The sequence below is a fragment of the Oryzias latipes genome, chromosome 7, assembly GCF_053564925.1.
Source record: "Oryzias latipes strain Hd-rR chromosome 7, Olatipes_Hd-rR_3.1".
NCBI lineage: Eukaryota > Metazoa > Chordata > Actinopteri > Beloniformes > Adrianichthyidae > Oryzias > Oryzias latipes.
Window position 1 is genome coordinate 28,576,722 of NC_136243.1, and position 21,398 is coordinate 28,598,119.

General features: G+C 40.1%; 1 protein-coding gene across 11 annotated transcripts in view; it reads left to right on the forward strand.

Moving 5' to 3' along the window:
* The window catches only part of ubr4 (ubiquitin protein ligase E3 component n-recognin 4), a 54,363-nt gene extending 33,409 nt beyond the window's left edge, over positions 1 to 20,954 (forward strand). For 9 of the 11 annotated variants that reach the window (XM_011476881.4, XM_011476882.4, XM_011476883.4 and 6 more), the window contains 49 exons: positions 194 to 371; positions 541 to 645; positions 1,025 to 1,162; positions 1,493 to 1,655; positions 2,099 to 2,303; positions 2,382 to 2,495; positions 5,159 to 5,368; positions 5,486 to 5,635; positions 5,729 to 5,956; positions 6,034 to 6,112; positions 6,222 to 6,464; positions 6,566 to 6,734; positions 6,835 to 6,979; positions 7,434 to 7,519; positions 7,590 to 7,677; positions 7,930 to 8,123; positions 8,234 to 8,473; positions 8,555 to 8,693; positions 8,791 to 8,916; positions 9,361 to 9,489; positions 9,583 to 9,932; positions 10,163 to 10,253; positions 10,438 to 10,522; positions 10,800 to 10,927; positions 11,326 to 11,455; positions 11,569 to 11,729; positions 11,809 to 11,918; positions 12,076 to 12,217; positions 12,885 to 12,966; positions 13,109 to 13,282; positions 13,538 to 13,659; positions 13,895 to 14,092; positions 14,202 to 14,282; positions 14,371 to 14,458; positions 14,604 to 14,731; positions 15,593 to 15,700; positions 15,810 to 15,926; positions 16,022 to 16,212; positions 16,411 to 16,584; positions 16,684 to 16,783; positions 17,243 to 17,461; positions 17,582 to 17,695; positions 17,981 to 18,123; positions 18,204 to 18,329; positions 18,417 to 18,611; positions 18,746 to 18,970; positions 19,198 to 19,288; positions 19,381 to 19,543; positions 19,643 to 20,954. In XM_011476881.4, coding sequence (XP_011475183.1) covers positions 194 to 371; positions 541 to 645; positions 1,025 to 1,162; positions 1,493 to 1,655; positions 2,099 to 2,303; positions 2,382 to 2,495; positions 5,159 to 5,368; positions 5,486 to 5,635; positions 5,729 to 5,956; positions 6,034 to 6,112; positions 6,222 to 6,464; positions 6,566 to 6,734; positions 6,835 to 6,979; positions 7,434 to 7,519; positions 7,590 to 7,677; positions 7,930 to 8,123; positions 8,234 to 8,473; positions 8,555 to 8,693; positions 8,791 to 8,916; positions 9,361 to 9,489; positions 9,583 to 9,932; positions 10,163 to 10,253; positions 10,438 to 10,522; positions 10,800 to 10,927; positions 11,326 to 11,455; positions 11,569 to 11,729; positions 11,809 to 11,918; positions 12,076 to 12,217; positions 12,885 to 12,966; positions 13,109 to 13,282; positions 13,538 to 13,659; positions 13,895 to 14,092; positions 14,202 to 14,282; positions 14,371 to 14,458; positions 14,604 to 14,731; positions 15,593 to 15,700; positions 15,810 to 15,926; positions 16,022 to 16,212; positions 16,411 to 16,584; positions 16,684 to 16,783; positions 17,243 to 17,461; positions 17,582 to 17,695; positions 17,981 to 18,123; positions 18,204 to 18,329; positions 18,417 to 18,611; positions 18,746 to 18,970; positions 19,198 to 19,288; positions 19,381 to 19,543; positions 19,643 to 19,707 — 7,230 coding nt within the window. In that variant the 3' untranslated portion in view covers positions 19,708 to 20,954. The remainder of the gene's footprint in view (positions 1 to 193; positions 372 to 540; positions 646 to 1,024; positions 1,163 to 1,492; positions 1,656 to 2,098; positions 2,304 to 2,381; positions 2,496 to 5,158; positions 5,369 to 5,485; positions 5,636 to 5,728; positions 5,957 to 6,033; positions 6,113 to 6,221; positions 6,465 to 6,565; positions 6,735 to 6,834; positions 6,980 to 7,433; positions 7,520 to 7,589; positions 7,678 to 7,929; positions 8,124 to 8,233; positions 8,474 to 8,554; positions 8,694 to 8,790; positions 8,917 to 9,360; positions 9,490 to 9,582; positions 9,933 to 10,162; positions 10,254 to 10,437; positions 10,523 to 10,799; positions 10,928 to 11,325; positions 11,456 to 11,568; positions 11,730 to 11,808; positions 11,919 to 12,075; positions 12,218 to 12,884; positions 12,967 to 13,108; positions 13,283 to 13,537; positions 13,660 to 13,894; positions 14,093 to 14,201; positions 14,283 to 14,370; positions 14,459 to 14,603; positions 14,732 to 15,592; positions 15,701 to 15,809; positions 15,927 to 16,021; positions 16,213 to 16,410; positions 16,585 to 16,683; positions 16,784 to 17,242; positions 17,462 to 17,581; positions 17,696 to 17,980; positions 18,124 to 18,203; positions 18,330 to 18,416; positions 18,612 to 18,745; positions 18,971 to 19,197; positions 19,289 to 19,380; positions 19,544 to 19,642) is intronic. The other 2 variants (XM_011476886.4, XM_078949525.1) reach the window with 1 other exon arrangement.
* The last annotated feature ends 444 nt before the right edge of the window (positions 20,955 to 21,398 follow it).

Here is a 21,398-nt window from a genome sequence, read left to right on the forward strand (position 1 = left end):
ACGATGTTTATGTGTGCTTGTGCACATTGTGTGTACTTCATGTGTTACCAGGCATGCAAAGAGTCCCCCCCAAAAAAATCAAAAAATATGTTCTTTCATAGCCATACTTTTGTTTGAATTTAGTCTGAATAAAGCAGACTTTTAGAGAATGTGAGTCATAAATGTGTTAAGACACATTTTATGGTCTTCTCAGTCTGAGTCAATGGTCCTGGAGACAGCAGAGAATGTTAACAATGGAAATCCATCTCCTCTGGAGGCTTTGCTGGCTGGAGCTGAAGGTTTTCCCCCAATGCTCGACATCCCTCCTGATGCTGATGATGAAACGATGGTAGAGCTGGCCATTGCTCTCAGCCTTCAGCAGGATCAACAAGGTATTCAGTTTCTGTGTATTTTCATGTAGTGGTAGTATATTCTTTTAAATCAGTACTTATGAAAGTAAAAACTAAACAGATTTTTCTGGAGACCTTTTCTGTTCAAAAAATTCTAAATAATCAGAAGACTCATTCGTAAACTTTTTTCTGGGCTTTTTTTTGTCTTCAGGCAGCAGCAGTAGTGCTCTTGGTCTTCAGAGCCTCGGTCTGTCTGGTCAGGCCCCAAGCTCTTCCTCCCTAGATGCTGGAACTCTTTCTGACACAACAGCATCAGGTAATAAGACCAATTAATTTTCAATAATTAGCATATTATTTTCTTTTTGTAATTTCTTTCTGTGTTTATGTTCACAGCTGCAACAAAAATCAGTTTATTAAGTTTAAGAAAAACTGATATGTTGTTACTGAAAGTTGTACAGATTTTCAGTTTTTATTAATTTTGCTAATTTTGTTTTTCAATCAATCCTGTTCAATGCCAAAACAGTTTTTTTATGACACTGCTTTAAATACACATTTTTAAAAACGCAAGTTTTAAGTGTTTTTTTTTTGTAAAAATGTTTTAATACATTGGTAATGTACAAGTATAACCTAAGATCATGTAACCTGGCCAGATGACCGTGGTGTATCTGCTGTTACAGCTATTGCTATGATTTCAGCCCCGGCATCAGATGATGAGGGCAGCACAGCTGCTACTGATGGCTCCACCTTACGGACCTCCCCGGCTGAGCATGGGGGCAGTGTGGGCTCAGAGAGTGGGGGTTCTGCCATCGACTCTGTAGCAGGGGAGCACAGTGGTGGGTTTTTATAGAAATGGATAGACCAGTCTATTGTTAAAAATGCTATCTGTATAATAGTTATATTTACAATATTTGCTTAATGTTTTAAAATTAATTTGCAAATAGGCAATAATTCTTAAACTGTCTGTTTTTTCCTTTTTTATATATTTTATCAATGTCTAAATGTCAGGTTAAAACATTCCTAAATCATCCAAAATCAATTTAAATTGATTAAAAACACAAATCTGGAAAAACACTCTTTCATCGTAAAATGAAAAGCAATTCGCTTTTAGATATGAGGGATTGCTTCCAGTTTGTTTTGACCCTCTGTCGGTTGTTTGCTTGTAGTGTCAGGACGCAGCAGTGCCTATGGGGACACTGCAGTCGAGGGCCATCCTGCCGGTCCAGGCAGTGTAAGTTCCAGCACTGGGGCCATCAGCACCACAGCAGCACAACAAGAGGGAGAATGCTCCGAAGGGGAAACGGAGGGAGACATCCACACAAGCAACAGGTCAGACACCTTAACATAGGAGAGTTTGTCATTTGTTTAATCACATGCATTAAATGTATATTTCATAAATACATTTGTTACTTAGATTTTTGTGAAGCACTCCTGGCTTTGTGCCCAGGTTGCCCTCAAGTGCAGGCCAGACTTATAAAGTCTAACCTCCAGCTTGAGTTAGTAATACATTTGAGAATAGTTTAGAGGATTGCTATTATGTGGTTGAACCCATCAAAACCAGGCATTTAGCATCGAGTTGGGCAAGGATCTTTTAAATTTAGCACAACAATTATGTGTGAGGAATGGAGTCCCATCACAAGTAAACAGAGGTATTTTATCAAAGAGCTGGACTTTAGGTGCAAAAGTTTGATGTGTATTCTTAATGTTAGTATGGTTAGTTGTTCTAAACTAAGAGACCTGCAGCACTGACTGTTGATTTTGTTTTTCTCAAGGTTGCACATGGTTCGACTTATGCTCCTGGAGCGCTTGCTTCAGCACCTTTCGCAACTTCACAATGTTGGAGGAGTTCAAGCCATCCCATACATGCAAGTGATTCTTATGCTGACATCTGACCTTGATGGGGAGGATGAAAAGGATAAGGGTGCCTTGGATGATCTGCTTGCACAACTCATTGCTGAGCTTGGGATGCACAAGAAGGTAACCACAATCTTTTCAAAATGAATTTGGCTCAAATAATTTTCATTATTTTACTAAATGAATGCTACTGTTTTTCAGGATGTATCCAAAAAGAATGAGCGAAGCCCTGTCAATGAAGTTCATCTGGTCATCATGAGGCTGCTTAGTGTGTTCATGTCCCGTACCAAGTCTGGGTCCAAATCTACCTCTGAGGTAGATTCTCTTGTACCTGTTTCACAAACATGTTTAGTAATTGTACTTTAACTCATTAACGTTGAAGTACAAAGGGGGGCAGCCGTGGTGCAGCAGTAGGGCGGTCGACCTCTGATTGGAATATTTCAGTTTTGGGTTCTGCCTTTCCTGCTCATATATCGAAGTGTCCGTGGGCAAGACACTGAACCCCACCTTGCCTCAGGTGGAAGGTTGGCACCAGTGTTCGGCGGCGGAGCCGCCAACTGTGTGTGAATGGGACTGTGACTGTAAGGCGCTTTGGCCTTTTGAGGAAGGTAGAGAAGCGCTATACAAGTATACACCCTTTACTATTTATTAAGATGAAGCCAATGATACATTAATTAACACAGTGGCAAGCTTTAAAACTAGGAAGTTCTTCAAAGTTACGAATTGTTTTAGTCAACTAAATGCTCTTTTAAGTGAGGGGGACCTTGCTCAACTATGATAAATTACCCTTTCAGATCTGACATACCCCCTTTTGTTAAAGTCGTAGTCACAACTGCCTCCTTATGGGTAGATATGGGCTGTCTGCAGGCAAAAAATGGGCAAACCTGTTCCGGACGCACAGGTGGCTCCCACAAAATATCGAGGTTGCAGACCGCTCAGTGAGCCCGTAGAGCTACAGGCTACAGGTTATAGCGCACACTTAAACAACAGGTAAGGGTGAAGTAGGTGAGATGCTAGTGTCATATGGAAATTTCATTTTTTTCAACCCACCCCAAATCCTGCAGACTGTGTAAGGAGCCTGTTAGTGCTGTTCACGTGATAAGAATTGGCTCATCCTGTTAGAAAAATAGGAAATGAATCTTAGCGTAGTTTGTGTTGCTATCTTAGTGGTGTCCTATGGGCACTTGCATATAACGTGCACACCCGTGTATGCAGCATTTAAACAATTCCAGAAGGGAGCCAGTCCTTGCTGTAGCCTTTTTTAGTTTAAATAGCAGACAGCTATAGGAGATGCAGCCACCCACAGCAGATCAGCAACAGCCAGAGCATGGATGACGGGAAGTGGCTATGTGATCCGGATGTTAATATAGGGCAGTGTTTTTCAACCAGTGTGCCGCGGCACACTAGTGTGCCGTGGGAGATGGTCAAGTGTGCCGTGGGAAATTGCCCTCATTAACTGCACTAACAACATTTTCCATCTCCAGGATTTCAGCTCTTTGTTCATCCAAACAGGCCCTGATAAAACACTGAGTAATTAGGAATATAAAAGATCTTAAAATTACTTTTTCTTTGTGTTTATTTAATTCTATTAAAGACATTTTGATAATTATGACGGTACGGCGATTTACCTGCAGCTATACTATAGCAGTTTGCGGAAAAGTCCCCGCCCCTTTAACTGTCTCCGCCAATCATTCTTGAAGGCTTAATCACATGTCATCAGTCTGACCAATCAGAAGTGCTTAAAGTCTTCACTTCCTTGTTCTTAATTCTGCTGATAAAGTCGCTCAGTTCTAACATAAATACCAGCTAAAGCTCGTCTTTAGCGCTGTAGCTTTCCACAGAATCCGGTGTCAGACCGTGGAACAAGTGAACAAAACAATGAAGCTCAGAGACGCGAGTCTTTCTGCCGTTTTCCTGCCGTTTTCACACTACATCTCCCATGATGCATTGGCTTAAAGGTACAGCGCATATTGAGTCGACCTTGTGAAATGTCTTGAAACCACAACAAACAAACAGTTTCTAAATTTCCTAATTTAACTTTTATTTCATCTCTTAGAAAAAACAGCCGCAACTTCCTACTTTTTCTGCCACAATTATCACAAAAATCCACGAGAGACTGCGGCAGGGGGGGGCTGTCGATCAATACAGACCATGAATTTCTGCTTTTTTTTTGGGGATGCTGGTGTGCCGCGGGATTTTTGTCAAGGTTAAAGTGTGCCGTGGCTCAATAAAGGTTGAAAAACACTGATATAGGGATCCGGCCCCACCAAAATAAGAGTGCCCAGGTGTTCCAAATCTGTTAATGTAAGTGGGGCCCTGATCCGGGTTACATTGCACCTAACTAAGTACTCAAGTGTGGAAGCACCGTGCAACAGCACCTGCATGTTATAAATGCTTGAAACGTATCCTTACAAATACTTCACAATACACTTAGCACACACACAGCAATGGTACCTTCAATTTCCATACAACAATGGTACCTTCAATGTTCATGGCTTCATTCAAGTAGGCTCTAAGAGCCACAAGGGAACAGCAAGACACACCTGTGCTCCCTTTAAAATGCAGCCGCACCTGTTTACGACCCTCCACGGGCCCAAACAACTCAAAAACCTGCAGGACTCGTACGGGTCAACCCATATATTGGTGCATGTGACTATGGCTTAAGACAACACACAGATGTAGCTTTTGGTATGAACTGATTTAGATTTTTGGAGGAACACAATGTTACCGGCTGTACTTTATTATTAGATTATTGTATTGTGGGACAATGAGCTCTGCACTGGTTTTATACCCAGCAGGTTCTGGGTTCAATCCTTGGTACAGTCACAGTTCACTTGTGTCAGCAGAGGCATCCCTGAAAAAAAAAGGAATACCAAAAAATATGAAAATAAAAACACGAGGGAAGATGACTGACTGTCAACTTCAACATATTTATATACCATGTCTTAATTGTTAACTTCCATCTTTTTGTTTTTCAGTCATCATCCTTGATTTCCAATGCAACGGCAACTGCTTTGCTCAGCCTGGGTGCCATCGATTACTGTCTCCATGTGCTGAAGTCCTTACTAGAGTTCTGGAAGGGCCAACAAGGAGAAGAGGAGCCTGTGACCACCAGCCAGCTCCTCCGCACACACACGGCCTCCTCACCCCCTGACATGAGTCCCTTTTTCCTTCGCCAGTATGTGAAGGTATGAATCGGATTATATTTTTCAATAAACTTTAAACATTGAGGGTTTTTTTTCCAAAGAACTTTGATTTAATGATACTTTATATTTACATTTAAGTCCTGTTTTTGTTTCTCTTAGGGACATGCTGCTGATGTGTTTGAAGCATACTCTCAGTTGTTGACTGAGATGGTCCTCCGACTACCATATCAAATAAAAAAGATTGCAGACTCAAACCCACGAATCCCAACACCGATATTTGACCATTCATGGTTCTACTTCCTGTCCGAAGTAAGTTTTATTTTTCATAATAATTGCTGTTTAGGGGGGGGGTCCTATGCAGCTTTAACAATTCCGTCTCTTTCACTCACTCTTGTACTCTAGTATCTGATGATTCAACAGACGCCATTTGTCAGGAGACAAGTCAGAAAGCTTTTGCTGTTCATTTGTGGCTCAAAGGAAAAATATCGTCAGTTGCGAGATTTGCACACTCTGGACTCTCACGTCCGTAGCATCAAAAAGCTTCTGGAAGAGCAGGGCATCTTCCTCCGTGCCGGTGTGGTCACAGCTACATCTGGTTCAGCTCTGCAGTACGACACTCTCATTAATCTGGTGAGTGTCCTCTTAACTGAATGCAAATTAAAAGATTGTAAACTGGGATGATGTGTAAAACACTTTTCTCCTTGTAGATGGAACATCTTAAAGCGTGTGCTGAAATTGCCACTCAGAGGACAATTAATTGGCAAAAGTTTTGCATGAAAGATGATTGTAAGTTGCATATTACTTTTATGATTATAAAACACATTTAAAGCCATTATTAATAAATATTTTTTCTCTCTCTGTATTTTTTGTACCTCTCATTTTTCTTTGTGTCCAGCTGTTTTGTACTTCCTGCTCCAAGTCAGCTTCCTCGTGGATGAGGGGGTTTCTCCAGTTCTGCTTCAACTCCTCTCTTGTGCGCTGTGTGGCAGCAAAGTTCTAGCCAATTTTTCCTCTACTTCTTCCTCTGTGTCTGGAGGTGGCTCTGGTAGTGCTGGACAGACATCAGCATCCCAGTCCTCTCAGAGCAAATCCTCCAGCAAAAAAAGTAAAAAAGAGGATAAAGAAAAAGATAAAGACGGTGAGGAAGAATAAATGTTCTTTTCACTGCTCATTGTGAATTGGATTTGATATAAATATAATATTTAATTCTGACCTGGATTTTTGTGACACTGATCATAGGTGAAGGGGCGAGCAGCCAGGAGGATCAGTTGTGTATGGCTTTGGTCAATCAGCTAAACAAGTTTGCAGATAAAGAGACGCTGATACAGTTCCTGCGCTGTTTCTTGCTGGAGTCTAATTCCTCTGCAGTACGTTGGCAAGCCCACTGCTTGACATTGCACATATACAGGTACTTTAGGCGACCCACTTGTAACCACAGTGCTGCATGATTATTTTAGTAATCATGTCGTCATAACACGTCCTTTTGTTTTTAAAAAATGTCTCTTTAGGAACTCCAGCAAATCCCAACAAGAGCTGCTGCTTGAACTGACATGGGCGATATGGCCAGAGCTTCCTGCCTATGGCCGCAAAGCCGCCCAGTTCGTAGACCTGCTTGGATACTTTTCACTCAAAACCCCGCAGACTGAGAAAAAGGTTTGTTTTAGTCCAAATCATCACATGATCATTGAGCAAATTTCTTTTTCACGTTTGTCTCCTTTTCTGAAAGTTTTTTCTTTTAGCAACGAGTAATAATATTAATGTTAATAATACATTTTAGTTATAAGGCGCCTTTCTGGGCCCTCAAGGTCGCCGCACAGCATGTATACAGTATAAAAATACAATAAATAGTTAAAACAACAACAATTTAAATACATACATAATTAAATAAAATGTATATAAAACATGAAAAGGTCACTGCTAAACTGAATAGGCCAGGAGAGTGAGCTATTTTAAATTCAATGTCCAAACTTTTTTTTTTCCAAAAAACATTTAATGCCAGAAAATAATTAGCTTGCTCCATAAATTATCATCTCCATTGTGTGAAAAAATCTTATTGAAAATAATAGAAATACTTTGTCAATCAGTGTGTTTTTCTGTTCTCCCACAGTTGAAGGAATACTCCCAAAAAGCTGTGGAAATCCTCAGGACTCAGAACCACATCCTGACAAATCACCCCAACTCCAACATCTACAAGTACATAATATTCAGACAACAGCGCAATGCTTGTATTTAAATTTTGCTAACTGTTGTTTTTGTCCTGTAGCACTCTCTCTGGCTTGGTGGAGTTTGATGGTTTTTTTCTGGAGAGTGATCCATGTTTGGTGTGCAACAACCCAGAGGTCCCATTTTCAGTAAGTTTGACCCCCACCTTGCAGTTTTCACATTTTTGAAGTTCTGTTATGAGTCTTTTTTAAGACTCTTTGGTTGATCTATAACTGTTTTTTTTTACTCCTAGAGTTGTGTGCTTTTACATCAAGACATAAAAACTTTGTGTGGCCAAATCCCTTTAATACACCCTTTTCACTGCACGTAGGAATGACAGACGACATTAAGGATGATAATTTTCTTTCAATTGGTTTTGTCTTTTCATTTTATCCTACCAGAATATTAAACTGTCATCTATCAAAGTGGATACCCGGTACACAACAACACAGCAAGTTGTAAAACTAATCGGAAGCCACACCATCAGCAAAGTCACAGTAAAGATCGGGGACCTTAAACGCACCAAAATGGTTCGAAACATCAATCTGTTTTACAACAACAGGACTGTGCAGGCTATTGTGGAGCTTAAGAACAAGTATGACTCAAGTGTCTCGTCTGTTTTTGGCTTAATGTTTTATTTACATACAATTTTTTACGTTGTACCTTGATCTTAAATGAAATCTGTTAACCATCATCTGTTTATAGGCCTGCTCGTTGGCATAAAGCTAAAAAAGTTCAGCTAACTCCAGGACAAACTGAGGTGAAGATTGACCTTCCCCTGCCAATTGTGGCATCTAACTTGATGATCGAGTTTTCCGATTTCTACGAGAACTACCAGGCCTCCACTGAGACCTTGCAGTGTCCTCGCTGCAGCGCCTCGGTGCCCGCTAACCCGGGGGTTTGTGGCAACTGTGGGGAGAACGTGTACCAGTGCCACAAGTGCAGGTAAGTTGTGGCCTTCCACTGCAAGAGTTTTCTAGAAAGAAGTTTGCTAATAATGAAGTTTGAATTGTTGTTGCTTCTAAGGTCTATCAACTATGATGAAAAAGACCCCTTCCTGTGCAATGCTTGTGGTTTTTGCAAATATGCTCGATTTGACTTCATGCTGTACGCTAAACCATGCTGTGCAGTGGATCCCATTGAAAATGAGGAAGACAGGAAAAAAGTAAGACCTTTTTTAATACCATTCATACAACACTAATGTATATTTTTAAGACTTGTACCTTATTTGTGTCTGATTTCCTTTTTATTTCTCTTTTTAGGCTGTGACAAACATAAACACCCTGCTGGACAAGGCTGACCGGGTCTACCATCAGCTGATGGGTCACAGGCCACAGTTGGAGAGCCTGCTGTCTAAAGTCAATGAGGCAGCACCAGAGAAACCCCAGGTGTGTCTCAGCGTAAATGCAACAGTTTAACACCCTGAACAGAAACAGATGCTTGGATATTGTTTGAAATGAACGAGTATCATTCCAATCCTCAAATAAGCTGTTGCAAGTTCAGAATCATAAACAACCTTTTGGTATTTCAGCATTAGTATCCTTCCATGCTAGTTTTATTTGTAGTAGTTAATATTTTTTGATTATTGTTGGACTGCATGGTGTTTTCAGAGACACTGTTTTTGTTTTTCATTTCTTTTTTCATTGTTTTAGTAAATACTTTTATACCTAATAATGCTTGTAACTTGTTAAGTCAGGTTTATGCTTTATGGATGATATACAGATTGGATTTTATCCAAACAGAATCGGTTCTTCATGTGGAATTACATAAAGACTTATTCATCTTTTTCTTGGCCCGTGGTTTTGTCTAAATTCTTTCTCCATTGTTCACAGGATGACACAGGGGCAGGTGCAGGACTTGGCGCATCTTCTGCCAATGTCAACAGATACATTCAGCAGTTGGCTCAAGAATACAGTGGAGACTGCAAGACGTCATTTGATGATCTTTCAAAGATCATACAGGTTAGAGGTCATTAATTATTAAGTCGGCATACAAAGTTTTTTTCAATACATATGTCACTTTTAAAATGGATTTGAAACATTTTGCTTTAACAGAAAGTACTTGCGTCACGAAAAGAGCTGTTGGAGTACGATCTGCAGCAAAGGGAGGCTGCCACTAAATCATCTCGGAGTAGCAGCAGCAATCAGCCCACCATCACTGCCAGTCAATACCGTGCCCTGTCTGTGCTGGGGTGTGGCCACACGTCCTCAAACAAGTGTTACGGCTGTGCCTCGGCGGTCACGGGTCACTGTATCACACTGCTCCGTGCACTTGCTACCAATCCAGCCCTCCGGCAGATCCTGGTTCTTCACGGTCTCATCCGGGAACTCTTTGAATATAACTTGCGAAGAGGCACAGCAGCTATGAGGGATGAAGTTCGTCAACTGATTTGTCATCTTACAAGGTGAGTTTCTTCTCATTGTTTTTTTTGTTAAATGGAAGAAAATATCACTTGTTGCAGCTTAAGTTCAATACGTCAAACACGTTGCCATAGTGATACCCCCAAAAATATTTGTTTTATTCCCATGGATAAAATTCCTAATTTTATTGTTTTACTGTCTGAAAATATAATTTTGTTAGATGGACACCCATCTTTTTTTGTGTTTCATGGCATCTCATACATTCTTGTTTCAGGGATCATCCAGAAGCCACTCAGCAAATGAACGACCTGATTATTGCCAAGGTGTCAGCTGCCCTTAAAGGTCACTGGGCTAACCCCGACTTGGTATGTCTTCTATCTCGTTATGGGATTTTTTAGTTTGTTTTTCGAGCATTATAGTCTTTTGTTAAACACTTTATGCCCTGATGCAAAAAAAAAGCATTCCTGCATTACTTGCTGCCTGTAGCTTGTTAAATTTTGTTGCAGAATTTTACTGTATTGAAATGAACACATTTCTCTTCACCTTTAGGTTAGTAATTTGCAGTATGAAATGCTGCTGTTGACTGACTCTATTTCCAAAGAAGGAGGATGCTGGGAATTAAGGCTGCGATGTGGTAAGATTAAGAAATCACTTTCAACTCATAAGAACCCATGATGACATCAGTGTAGCAACAAAACATCAGGAATATGCTGTGTGGTCCACTTGGTTTGTGGTATATCCCACATAACTTCAGTATTTAGGAAAAATGGGTCTGGTTTCTTATGGGTTCATACTTCTGAAAGATTTTGTGGCAAAAGTTTGTTTTGAAGTTATTGATCACATTTGATAAAAAAAGGTTTGCTTTTATGTAGCCTTGTTGAATTTATGTTTCTCTGTTTTTTGTTTTTTAGCTCTCAGTTTGTTTCTCATGTCAGTCAACATTAAAACACCTGTGGTGGTGGAAAACATCACTCTCATGTGCCTGAGAATTTTACAAAAGCTGATAAAACCTCCAGCACCAACAAGCAAAAAGAACAAGGTAAACACTTTGGGGCTCTGCCATTCAGTCACAGTTATTTCTTTTTTTGTTGTTGTGGTTTAGCAACTTATTACAAAAATAGTTCAATTAATAGCAGGCTAATGCGGTCAGCCATATGTATTAGTTATTTAGACTGCACTTTAATGGTTGGACTTAAGATTTCAAAAAGGACCATAATCCCTGCGAGTCAGGAGAAAATGTGGAAAACTTTGACTCAAAGTATGCGTAGTTACTGATTTTTCTATTTCCTTGTATTTTTCTAAAAGTCAAATTTCAGACAGAATTGCAAAACAAAAGCTATAACATATTTACTTTTTTAAATACACATAACGGTGTTAACAGAGTGCAAAGTTGTTTTTTGCTCACACATAGATTATTGTGTTTACTTTTGTTTTAAGGATGCTGCTGTTGAGTCTCTCACTACAGTTAGGCCCTACAGTAATGAAATCCATGCTCAAGTTCAGCTTTGGCTCAAGAAGGACCCTAAAGCATCTTATGATGCCTGGAAAAAATGTCTCTTAGCAAGAAGTGAGTTTCCGTGAATGTATATGCTCATTGCACCACACTTCATTTTTTACTAGGTTATTTTAACCAACAAGAAAATCATCAAACTGAATTTTTTTCTGTTTGCATCGCTACAGGCCACGAAACGGTGTCGAAGCCTCAGGGAAAGGCTGAGTTGCGGAAACAGTACTTGTTGGAGAAGTATGTATGGAAGTGGAAACTGTTCATGAGGTCCAGGAAAGGGGAAGGCCTCTTCCCTCGACTGCTCAAACTGAGCCATAATAACTGGCTGCGCCAGGTAATGAAATACTTTAGCTACACTATTATGGTCTGTTATTTGCAAATTTAAATGAAACTGAGAGTCAAATCCTTCTTAGGTTTTGTTCACACCGGCCACCCAGGCTGCAAGACAGGCCGCTTGCACAATTGTGGAGGCCCTTACAACAATACCCAGTCGCAAGCAGCAGGTGCTTGATCTGCTCACCAGGTATGCCTGTTACACACGAATACTGCAACTTTAGCAAACAGTAAAGAAGCACAAATATATATTCATAGATCACACAGCCTGGACATCCATAAGATATATTGTTATGTGATGTTATGTGCATTGTATATGATGTATAAATGCACTTTTTGCCCATCAGTTACCTGGATGAGCTGAGTGTGGCTGGAGAATGTGCTGTGGAGTACCTGGGCCTGTACCAGAAGCTGATTAAGCCAACTCACTGGAAGGTTTACCTGGCTGCCCGTGGAGTTCTACCCTACATTGGAAACCTTATAACCAAAGTAATTTTTTACTTTAGATTGTTTCTGGATCACATTCTTTTTTTTAAATTATGTAAATACAAAACTGACTTCCAACCTTTGCTTTTACACCACCAAAGGTTTTTTTTCAATCTTGAACAAATGAGAAAAAAATTACAATAATACAAAACTTCAGGTCCAGAATTAACTTATCAGAAATCAGTAACGTATTTGATCATTTTAAAGAATGGGATGCAGCAGAAGAGAAACCGAAAGAATCCAAGGAGGTTTAGATATGACCCATTAATTTATGATAACAACCACCTCGTCAGGCTTTGTCTTTTATATATTTAATTACATTAATGGCACTGTGGCCTTGCTTTGGGGTAATTCTCTTTAGAACTCCAAAGCCGCACATTATTTATATCACAGCGGCGACGAGCGCACGCTGCGTACAGATACTGAAAGATCCATGTAAGATGCTATTTTTAGCTGAAATAAAACGTTTATGAAACAGTTTGACCCTGGTTTTATATTTGTGAACACAACGATAGTTGTTAGTTAAAAATGTGATTACAAAATAATGCGTTTACTTTTTTGTAATCACAATTAAAACAAAAATTTGGCACCCCTATTTAGTTTATCTCAAGTAAATATAGAGACTTTTTTTCCTTTTGGATTTTATTATTGATTTTAAATTTCTGTCCAGGAAATAGCCAATCTTCTGACTCTGGAGGAGGCGACACTGAGCACAGACTTACAGCAAGGCTACGCCCTCAAGAGCTTGACTGGTACGTTTATGGTCATTTCGATGTACAATCAGACATCACAAAGCGCAGCATTTGTTGAATAAAATAAAATAAATTAAATAAAATGTATGCATCTCTGTAGAAGCTCCTTTAAATGTTAAAAAACAGATGTTTGTTTTTTCAGGACTGCTGTCCTCTTTTGTGGAGGTGGAGTCCATCAAACGACATTTCAAGAGTAGGCTGGTTGGCACGGTGCTGAACGGTTACCTGTGCCTGAGGAAGCTGGTGGTGCAGCGGACAAAGCTCATCGATGAGACTCAGGACATGCTTCTCGAGATGCTGGAGGACATGACGACAGGTCTCCGCTGACGCTCATTTAAATGATATAACATTTACTTTCTCACAGATGTCACTTTTTATGGAAGTATTTTAGTTTTTTACTAATAATAGACCAAGCTTTTATGCAGTCATGCTTTGAAAAATTAAAAAATGACATGTTTTTTCATTAAATGAAAAGTTGCGTAAAAATTCAGCTAAACAGTGATTAATGATCATACTCGTGCAAAGTGATTGTTATCTTTTGTAATAATTACAAACCCTGAACTCCTTATAGGAACTGAGTCTGAAACCAAGGCTTTTATGGCCGTCTGCATAGAGACTGCAAAGCGCTACAATCTGGATGACTACCGAACGCCTGTCTTCATTTTTGAGAGACTGTGTAGCATCATCTACCCGGTGAGCTTCCTCTTAATAAGTCAAAATTGTTGCAGTAGATTAAAAATATAGTTGGAAAAATGTTGGTGAATGTCAAATACATTATAATAAATCCATTTTATGTTTATTTGATTTAAAACATTTACCTCATGTATATCTGTCACATTCCTGATAAGTTTTTACTGAATAAATTGTTTTCTAAAATCTACTTGAAGTGAGAACTGACTTTTGCTCCGTTTGTTTTTTCTCCATAAAGGAGGAGAATGAAGTAACAGAGTTCTTTGTGACTCTGGAGAAGGATCCTCAGCAGGAAGACTTCCTGCAGGGTCGCATGCCTGGAAATCCCTACAGCAGCAATGAGCCTGGCATCGGTCCTTTAATGAGGGACATCAAGAACAAGATCTGTCAGGACTGTGACCTGGTGGCACTTCTGGAAGACGACAGCGGCATGGAGGTAAAGCAACTCTCTTCTGTACCTTTCTTTAACAATCATTCTAATTCGTCATAAAGTGAATCAGATCATGTATTACAAAAGTGATATATTAGCCATCTGATCCCCTTAGCTTTTGGTCAACAACAAAATCATCAGTTTGGATTTGTCAGTGGCAGAGGTCTACAAGAAGGTTTGGTGTCCTACAAATGAGGTAAGTGTAAAATCACATCATGCATTTCTTATAAACTGATTTGTGGTATAATTTGGTTATTGACAGATGAACCTTTTTTCCTCAAAAGGGTGAACCAATGAGAATAATTTATAGAATGAGGGGTCTGCTTGGAGATGCTACTGAGGAGTTCATAGAATCTCTGGACTCTACCACAGGTTTGGTTTTCTTCTGTATCTTTTTTATGTTCCCCCCCCTTTATTTTAGATGTTTTTTTTAAGTATTTCACCTAAATATAGCATTGCATTTGTGTTCATAAGGAGAATATGAATTATTAAGCAACTGTTTTCTTCCTTATTGCAGATGAAGAGGAAGATGATGAAGAAGTGTACAAGATGGCAGGAGTGATGGCACAGTGTGGGGGCCTGGAGTGCATGCTCAACAGGCTGTCTGGAATCAACGATTTCAAACAAGGACGACATCTGCTCACTGTAAGGCAACTCTGTCCGTCCGCCTTGACCTTTTTCACTCTTTGTCCCTAACTAACTTCCACAGCAGAACTTTGAAAAAAAAAAAAACCATGGTAGAAAACTGCTGCCGCTTTACAACTAACTCACCAAGTGTCATCCTTTTTGCTAGTTAAAGTAAAATTAATGTAGGGCTGCACGATATGAGGAAAACTTGCGATATGCGATATTAGTGATCAATATTGCGATAACGATAAATTTGCGGTAAATAAACAAATAGAAAAATAAACAAAAACATCATTCCCATTTCATTGCAACAGTTTAAAAATTATACTCCAAATGACCCTCATCGACATGGGGGACAAACGTCAGGGTGGCTAACCCTGGTCCTCAAGAGCCTCAACCCTGTCTGTTTTCCAATTCTCCCTAGACTGCTCGATAATGATAACCAAAATCAGGTGTGTTCAGTCAATCAGGATGTGAAATCACTTGAGTCAGCCAATCAACAGCAAGCTGGTTAAGGAGAGCTGGAAAACAGGCAGGGTTGAGGCTCTTCAGGACCAGGGTTAACATAATAGGGCTCCATCTGATTGGTCAACAATGGGAAGGCGTCCATCTGATTGGTCAAAGCATAAAGGGATTTATTTGATTCGTTAAATGCTTCAAGCTGCTAGAAGATTGTTTTAACACATTTTGGGTTTGCGATTTATTGCGATATTCGCCGTCTTTTGCGATATGCATATTGCAGAGCTGGATATTGCGATAACGATAAATTTGCGGTATATTGTGCAGGCCTAAATTAATGTTTAATTTGTTTGTTCAAAAGATTTTCCAGAGAGAACAGAAACGTATCTAATTGCATTTTCATGTTTGCGTCTCCCTCAGGTTTTGCTGAAGTTGTTCAGCTACTGTGTGAAAGTGAAGATCAACAGGCAGCAACTGGTCAAACCAGAGATGAACACTCTCAACGTCATGCTGGGAACCCTGAACTTGGTCGGTGGTTCTGTTGAAAAAGTTTACAGTCAGATACTGTAGAGGATGTTTATTAATTTGAAACAAAATGACTCATACAAAGTGTTTAATAAATCGTTTTCTTTATCAGGCATTGGTTGCAGAGCAGGAGAGCAAAGACAGCGGTGGAGCCTCTATTGCTGAGCAGGTTCTAAGCATTATGGAGATCATTCTGGATGAAGCAAACGCAGAGATTTCTGAGGACAAGGTAAGAGTGAAGCCACTACATTCACAAATATCAATAGGCTTTGAACAGTAAAATTACAGCTGTCGGGGGTTTCTTTTTTTATGTTTATTTTGCAGGGTAACCTTCTGCTCACAGGAGATAAAGACCAACTTGTCATGCTGTTGGACCAGATCAACACCCCCTTTGTGCGCTCCAACCCCAGCGTGCTTCAGGGTCTGCTCCGCATAATTCCATACCTGTCCTTTGGCGAGGTGGAAAAGATGAAGATTTTGGTGGAGCGCTTCAAACCGTATTGCAAATTTGACAAGTAAGACCCACAATTTTACAGTCATCACAGATGTTTAAGGTTGTAAAGCCCCCCACTACACACTTTGTAGCCTTAAAATACTCAAAGTTATAAACCTTTGTAGAAAAGTAAGTCAACTACTTTGAAGGTTATCAGAAACCTCACAGTACTTTAAGTAGAAGTTTATTTAAAACTAACTTGTATGTGTTTTTTCCTTAGTTATGATGAGGAGCACAGTGCAGACGACAAAGTGTTCTTGGATTGCTTCTGCAAAATTGCTGCTGGAATCAAAAATAACAGCAATGGTCATCAGCTAAAAGATCTTATACTGCAGAAAGGAATCACACAGAGCGCACTGGACTACATGAAGAAGCATATCCCAAATGCAAAAAAGTAGGTCTACGTCAGCATTGATCTCTTCAGAAAACAAGCGAAAAGCTCTAATAAGATGTGATGACATGCTGGAAAATGTTTTTTTGGTGCTTTGAACAGTCTGGATGCAGATGTCTGGAAGAAGTTCCTCTCTAGACCAGCTCTGCCTTTCATTCTTAGACTTCTGCGAGGTTTGGCGACACAGCACCCCCCCACACAGGTACAGAATACAACAAATTTCAACTGTAGATGTTTGATTCACAAGGATTTTCTATTATTGCTCCGTCCTGCTGTGCAGTGGTCCCTCATGTATTGCGGGAGTTACGTTCCAAACATAACCTGCAATAGATGAAATCTGTGAAGTTTTCACTTTTATTTTCTACAATAAATACAGATTTTAGGGCTACAAGTTCGCAAAATTGCACAACAAAAAAATCTGAAGCAAAAGCCTCATACAAGCGTCTTAAGCTGAGCTTTTGTGATGAACAGGAGGAACATGACTGAAAAAAAATCTGCAAATGTGTGAAACCGCAAATAGTGAAGCGCAAATGCGCGGGGGGTCGGAAACTGTAACGGGGGACCCCTGGGATGAAAATATTACACCTTGCATCATAGTTTATACAAGCCGTTTTTTGGAAACAACTAACTGCACTTTATCCCTCTTCTGTGTGTTGCTCAGGTACTGATAGGAACAGATTCAATAACTAACTTGCACAAGCTGGAGCAGGTATCCAGTGATGAAGGCATTGGGACTCTGGCAGAGAACCTTTTGGAAGCGCTAAGGGAGCACAGTGATGTGAACCTGAAGATCGATGCAGCTCGCAGGGAAACCAGAGCGGAGAAGAAGCGGATGGCGATGGCCATGAGACAGAAAGCCCTGGGAACTCTGGGCATGACGGTACCTGTAGTTTCTTTACATTTTTTCACCTTAATGTTGGTAGCCTTAGTCTGAAGTATTTGGAGCTTTTCACACAGCACGGCTTCATACGATAAACTCTTTGTTGCGTCTTGATTACAGACCAACGAGAAGGGGCAGGTCGTCACGAAGACCTCACTTCTGAAACAAATGGAGGAGCTGATAGAGGAGCCGGGTCTGACATGCTGCATCTGCAGGGAGGGTTACAAGTTTCAGGTACCACTGCTTTCCCAGGAAAGCAAAATTCTGATTTTCTCTTCTATTTTATTCTGATGGAGTGTTTTGGCAGAGGTGTTGTCCTGCTGCTATAGGATGAGGGTAGAGATGGGGGGCAAGGAAGAACAATAATGTGATGTAAAAAAAAAAAAGCGCAAATTCAAAATGAGTAAGCGGTGGGCTATTGCAATGTTTAACAGAAAAGCTTAAATCTATAAGAAATAATTCACCTTTAATCTAAACTAAAATTATCCTCTAACAATTTTTTCCCCCTTTTTTTTCAAGCCAACAAAAGTTCTGGGTATTTACACTTTCACCAAACGTGTGGCCTTGGAAGAATTTGAAAACAAGCCTCGCAAGCAACAGGGGTACAGCACTGTGTCGCACTTTAACATAGTTCACTACGACTGCCACCTGGCCGCTGTCAGGTAAAGACTTACAGATGCACTCCTGCTGGTGGTTCAACCGCTTTTCACTTAAATAATGGTGTTTTTGTGACCTGCATCAGGCTGGCTCGTGGGAGAGAAGAGTGGGACAGCGCCGCTCTTCAGAACGCCAACACAAAGTGCAATGGACTGCTTCCAGTGTGGGGGCCGCATGTGCCGGAGTCGGCATTTGCGACTTGCTTAGCAAGGTGAGGCCGTGAAACCAGCAATGTCTATTTTTTATTTGTTCATTTGTAGTGAAGTGGCTCTTACTAGAAAATCCTTTTCTCGCACAGACACAACACGTATCTTCAGGAGTGCACAGGCCAGAGGGAGCCCACATACCAGCTCAACATCCATGACACCAAACTGCTGTTTCTGCGTTTCGCCACGGAGCAGTCGTTCAGTGTGGACACTGGAGGCGGTGGACGAGAGAGCAACATCCACCTAATTCCCTACGTTATCCACACTGTGCTCTACGTCCTCAACACGTACGGCTTTAAATTTATACTGCTGATCTTTGCGGGGATAATTTGTGTTTTTTAAGTTCAATTAGACAGACACTTGTTTAAAATCGTTGCTTAATCCTTGAGACACTCTACTGACTTGATAAATTATGATCCAGCACAAGGGCTACATCCCGAGAAGAGAAGAACCTGCAGAGTTTTCAGGAGCAGCCGTGTGAGAAATGGGTGGAAAGCTCGTATGACGTTGAAGGATCCCACTATTACACCATCTTGGCCATGCACATCCTGCCACCTGAACGGTGGAGGAGTTCACGTTTGTATTTCCTCCGAAGGCTCCTGGCCACGTCACACGCCCGCAGTGTCTCTCCAGTCTTCACAAACAAGTATGAGACTTCTTTTTTTTTTTCTTTATTGTTGTTTTTCATTGTTTCTTTCAGCCCTCTTGCGTACAAAATGTATTCAAAGCGCCTGTGACGTAATTAGATGTTATTATATTGATTTTATGTCTACCTAAACTCTTTTTCACTCGTCTTTTGACCCCTGTTTATGCTCACATGTGAGCGTTCCTGTTTTTAAATGTAGGACCGACAACCTCTTGTTCTTTTTTCAGACTCACAGACAAAGCGCCAAAGGAATATGCCGTCTATCGCTCTCCACTTCTCTTCTGGGGCCTGGTTGATCTCGTCTATGACATGTTCAGGGTAAAGAACTAAACACTGCTGCAAATTCCCTCCAGGTGGGGTTGTTGTATGTAGTTGCATTGGTCTGAGAGCTCCTTGTTTTTCATTTACAGAAGGTTCCTACCAGCAACACAGAGGGGGGGTGGTCCTTCTCACTGGCAGAGTACATCCGTCACAACGACATGCCCATCTACGAGGCGTCAGAGCGAGTGCTGAGGGCCTTCCAGGATGAACTCATGACTGCTGAGTCTTTATCAGAGTTCTGTGATGTTGTAGGTCAGTACATGAGAACAGCTAATGTTTTAGCTCAATTTAAAAAGTATTGTTTTTTTTTTTTCCCCCCTCATGCTTGTTTGTTTGTTTTTTTTCTTGCAGGTCTCCTCTCTGAAATCCCCAACCCTGATGTTTTCCTGCAGGACTTGTTAAACTCTTTGCCCTGATTCAACATCAAACTGACCCTTTGACACAAAACAGCCCTGCAAGGAATGTTGGGACATTCACCAACTCAAAAACAAAACAAAGAAACACCCAACAAATCACTCTGTTTACACCCTCACACAGATTTCACACAACTATTATACACTATGCTTCTACTAATACTCCACCCCTATATGCCATCTCATAATTAACTTTGGGCAAAAACGGTGTTTAAAAAAAAAAAGCACCATTTGCTTTTGGAAACTAACAGGAATTCAGTGGTAATCAGAGCATCGTGAAGGAGGATTCAGCTAAATATCCAGTTGTTTTGTGCGTTTTTTTCCCAACAACAAAGCTGAAACTTTGCCTTTGTCATCCTGTTTGTGGTGGGAGAATTCAGTTACTCATGTTTAAATGACCTTAATCTGGTTGTTTTAAATAGGTTATGAATTCTGTTTTTGTTGAATCCTGTTTTGGGCTTTAATCCCTCCTCCCTCGTCCTCGTATTTGATTGCATTGATAACGAAAACTGTTTTAGGAATTTGACCCACCACATAGTTTGAGTGCGATTTGATTTTATCTGTTTTGTTTGTTTGTTTTTTCTTCCGTTTGTTTGCCATAGCTTTGTGTTGGTCATTTTTTTTTAAAGCGAAAGGTTCTGTCACATGCAAGCACCTCTCCTGTTCTTCTGGGTTCTTGCTGTTTGGTCTACATGTGGGTTAGAACTGGAATCTGCGAGAAGGTCAAGTAAAAAAATGTTTAAAAAAAAAAGTGTGTTTAACGTTTGTTTTATCGTCCTTGGAAGCAAAATGGGGGAACGAATGATGACCAAGGTTTTGTTATTTTTCTCCCAATCTATGCCTTTAAAAGTAAATGTTGACCTTGTGGAAGATTCCATTTGGTGCAATGAAGAAAAATGGTCTAAATTAATAAAACATACTTGCATTATGTCCTTAACAAGTTTTGTCCTTGATTAAGATCTTCAGTTAGTTTTCTTTTCATCCGTTGAATTCCTCCTGCTTGTAGTCTGGTTTCTGAATTCCTAAATTCCTGGTTTCCATTACAACAAAAAAAAAGGTTCCTGGAAAACGATCTCTGGATTTACAGATAATCACAGCAGTCTCGTATTTTCCAGATGAACGCATGGAGTGCTGTCATCCCCTCCCAGGTTTATTGTCATGTCTTTTCCCACTGCTGCGTTGTTCAACTGTTGCTGAATGTCTGCTCTTTGAACTTAGCCAATGATTAATAAAGAATAATTCCAAATTCACTAAGGGGAAACCTTTTCTGTTTCTGTTTGCCTTTTAACTAAAACATATCACCCAATTGTTTTGATCACAGTCAGTAGTTTCCCCACGAGGACTGCTGTTCTATCCAAAATAAAAGTAGGAGGAATAAATTAAAGGCCACCTGGAATTATATTTTTACTAATACCACGAAAACATGCAGGCAAAAATAATTAACAGCACCTTAGCAACCTTCCAACATACATCATTTATCCTTTAATTGAATGGTTTTTTAAAATGTTATTTTATTAACCCTGTAAAGCCCAATACATCAAAAGAATGATGGAAAATTCTAATTTTTGGGGGATCAGTTTTTCTTTTAAAGCCTTTAATGAAATCCACAAAAAATCATTTTTAATGAGTTATAGTGTCAATTATGATTTGCTAGCTGATTTGGTCACTTCTTGGTTACATGTTAGTTTAGGATG